The sequence below is a fragment of the Cebus imitator genome, unplaced genomic scaffold, assembly GCF_001604975.1.
Source record: "Cebus imitator isolate Cc_AM_T3 unplaced genomic scaffold, Cebus_imitator-1.0 Scaffold929, whole genome shotgun sequence".
NCBI classification, from domain to species: domain Eukaryota; kingdom Metazoa; phylum Chordata; class Mammalia; order Primates; family Cebidae; genus Cebus; species Cebus imitator.
In genome coordinates this window covers 155,655-157,997 of record NW_016108244.1, presented here as the reverse complement: position 1 = coordinate 157,997, position 2,343 = coordinate 155,655, and the positions used below count along the sequence as shown (strand labels likewise).

The 2,343-nt window shown below is 66.7% G+C and overlaps 1 protein-coding gene across 3 annotated transcripts in view; it reads right to left on the bottom strand.

The window, feature by feature from the left end:
* Positions 1-2,343, bottom strand: part of PGGHG (protein-glucosylgalactosylhydroxylysine glucosidase) — an 8,392-nt gene that overhangs the window by 5,024 nt on the left and 1,025 nt on the right. For all 3 annotated transcript variants that reach the window (XM_037735714.1, XM_017520998.2, XM_017520999.2), the window contains exons 2-4: positions 1,678-2,063; positions 1,121-1,331; positions 610-1,045 (exon numbers count right to left, since the gene is read on the bottom strand). In XM_037735714.1, coding sequence (XP_037591642.1) covers positions 610-1,045; positions 1,121-1,331; positions 1,678-1,924 — 894 coding nt within the window. In that variant the 5' untranslated portion in view covers positions 1,925-2,063. The remainder of the gene's footprint in view (positions 1-609; positions 1,046-1,120; positions 1,332-1,677; positions 2,064-2,343) is intronic.

Sequence of the window (2,343 nt, the reverse complement as noted above, 5' to 3'; positions counted from 1 at the left end):
GTCCACGCCTCCACGCCCAGCAGCCACTCACCGTCCACGCCTCCACGCCCAGCAGCCACTCACTGTCCACACCTCCACGCCCAGCAGCCACCATGCCCTCCCTTGGGCCCTTGGTGTCCCCATCACCCTCCTTGGCCTCCAGCTCCAGGCTCCACGCGGTAGCCACACAGGTCTTCTGACCACAGGTCCCCTCCTGACCAAAGTCTCTGAGGCTCCGCTGGCCCTCAGGTAAACTCCGAGCGCCACACCACTGTCTGCAAACCCTGGAGAGCTGGGCCTGCAGCCCTTCCAGCCCTGGTGGGGCCCCTCCCCTGGACCTGGTGGGGCCCCCTCCCCTTGCCCTGGTGGGGCCCCTCCCCTGGCCCTGGTGGGGGCCTCAGGCCCTCTCAGCTCTGGTCTCCGCACCTTCTGCTCCCCTCACTGAGGTCACTCCTCCACCAAACTCCTACACACACGCCTGCTGAGACACCACCTTCTCTGGGCCTCTTCCCTTTTGCCACAGTCCCTGTGCTTCCCAACCACAGCCCTGATCCCAGGGAGGGCAGGGCAGAGGCAGAGGACCTCTGTGTGTCACTGCTGTGTGCCTGGTGCTGGGTGTACAACGCTCACCTGGTCCCAGAAGACGTGGCCCCAGTAGCATTCCTCACGGCTCCCGTTGGAGAGGCCCCCAGGACTGAGACCATGGCAGATGTATCCTGGGGCCTTGGGCTGGGGCAGGGCACTGAGCAGGTAATAGAGGGAGCCCCGGAGGGCCTGGCGCAGGGGCAGGGGTCCCGCCACGTCCAAGCCACATTCTGCCCAGAGCTGGGCCCAGGCCAGTGCGTGGGCCGAGTACAGAGCTCCCCCCGCCTGCAGCTGCAGGGCCTCCTCGAGGCAGGCCTGAGCCTCGGCCTGGCTGCCGCCCACCACGGTCAGGAAGTCCCAGGTCCCCTCCTCCTCGCCTTCCCCAAGGGTCAGGTCTGGGGGCGCGGGTGTCCACAGCATGTGCACCTCCTGCTGCGGCCCCCCGGGCTGCTCCGGGGTGAGCGTGTGGCCGTACAGGTACCTGCAAGAGTGGCCGGGCCTCACGGATGAGCTCCCTCCCTGGGCCCCCTGGCTGCAGACCCAGCCCCCTCCTTACCGGGCTCCCTGGAAGTCAGGACCCAGGTGCAGGTCCAGGTCTGGGCTTTCCGGGGAGAAGGCAGACGGCAGCAGCAGCGTGATGGGCCCACTCCCGGCAGCCAGGCGGGCGATGGACACACGGAAAGCCAGGACGTGGGGCAGCGTGCGGTGTGCGTAGATGCACTGGGAGGCCCGGAAGTGGGGGCCCTCCAGGGTGTGAAGAAAGGAGCCTGAGGAGGCAGAGGGAAGACAGGACCACTCGAGGGGGGTTGCCAAGCTGCGGCCTCCTGGGCCAGGACTGGATCCCCGGGCCACCTCTCCCCAAGATGGAGCAGATCCATCCCGACCCTCCGCTGCTCATTCTCAGAAGCTACAGCTGCCCCCGGGGGCCTCGGGCTGCTGCCCCTCCAGGTGGCCTCCAGGCCGAGGGCGGGGGGACCTTGAGGGCCTCTGGGGCCTCCTGTCTCAGTGAGACCTCCCCTGTACACTCAGGAGGTGCTGGGGGGATTTGCGGCTGTGGTTCCCCCACCTGGAATGATGCCTGGGGCAGGGGTGGGGCAGGCCAGGTGTCGATACCTGTGTTGGTGTCCAAGGTGAAGGTCTCGGTCAGCTGCTCCCCCATCCCTGCAGGGGCCTCCAGCCGGACGTTGAGGGGGCTGGGCAGCACTGCCCGGTGCGTGTCCCCACCAGCACCATTGTACACACCGCTCACATGCAGTGCGTGGTGAAACACGCGTGTGCCCAGGAATGCGTTGGTCACAGTGGCCAAGAGGCGGGGGTCACTGGGCAGCCAGTGTGCAACAAACGTGGTGGGGTCCTCCATGGAAATGCCGCGGGGGGTCAGGGGCCCGGGGACTGGCCAGGATCCCTGCTGAGGCTGTCCGTAATCCTCTGAAGCCTCCCTCAGAGCTGGGGGCAGTTGTGGAGCCAGCTGGGCGGCCCCGGTTTTCCTGAGGCCCCTCCTAGGAGGAAAACACCCAGGCAAGGAGCTCAACTGTGAGATGCTCAAACCCGGAAAGTTGATCTCCAGGAGCCAGCGGAGTCCCTGAGCTTGTCTGTGCCACAGGGCACCTCAAAAGTCCAACCCTAACCCTGCTGTGCAACACAACCCTGCAACCCCCATCTCCCCCCCACCTTCTGTGGCCCTGCCAGGCTGGAGGGAAGTGGAAGTGGCGGGAAAGGGAAGTGGCAGGAAAGGGTGTGTGTGTGTGGGGGGTGGGAAGTGGGGGTGTGGGGGGGAGA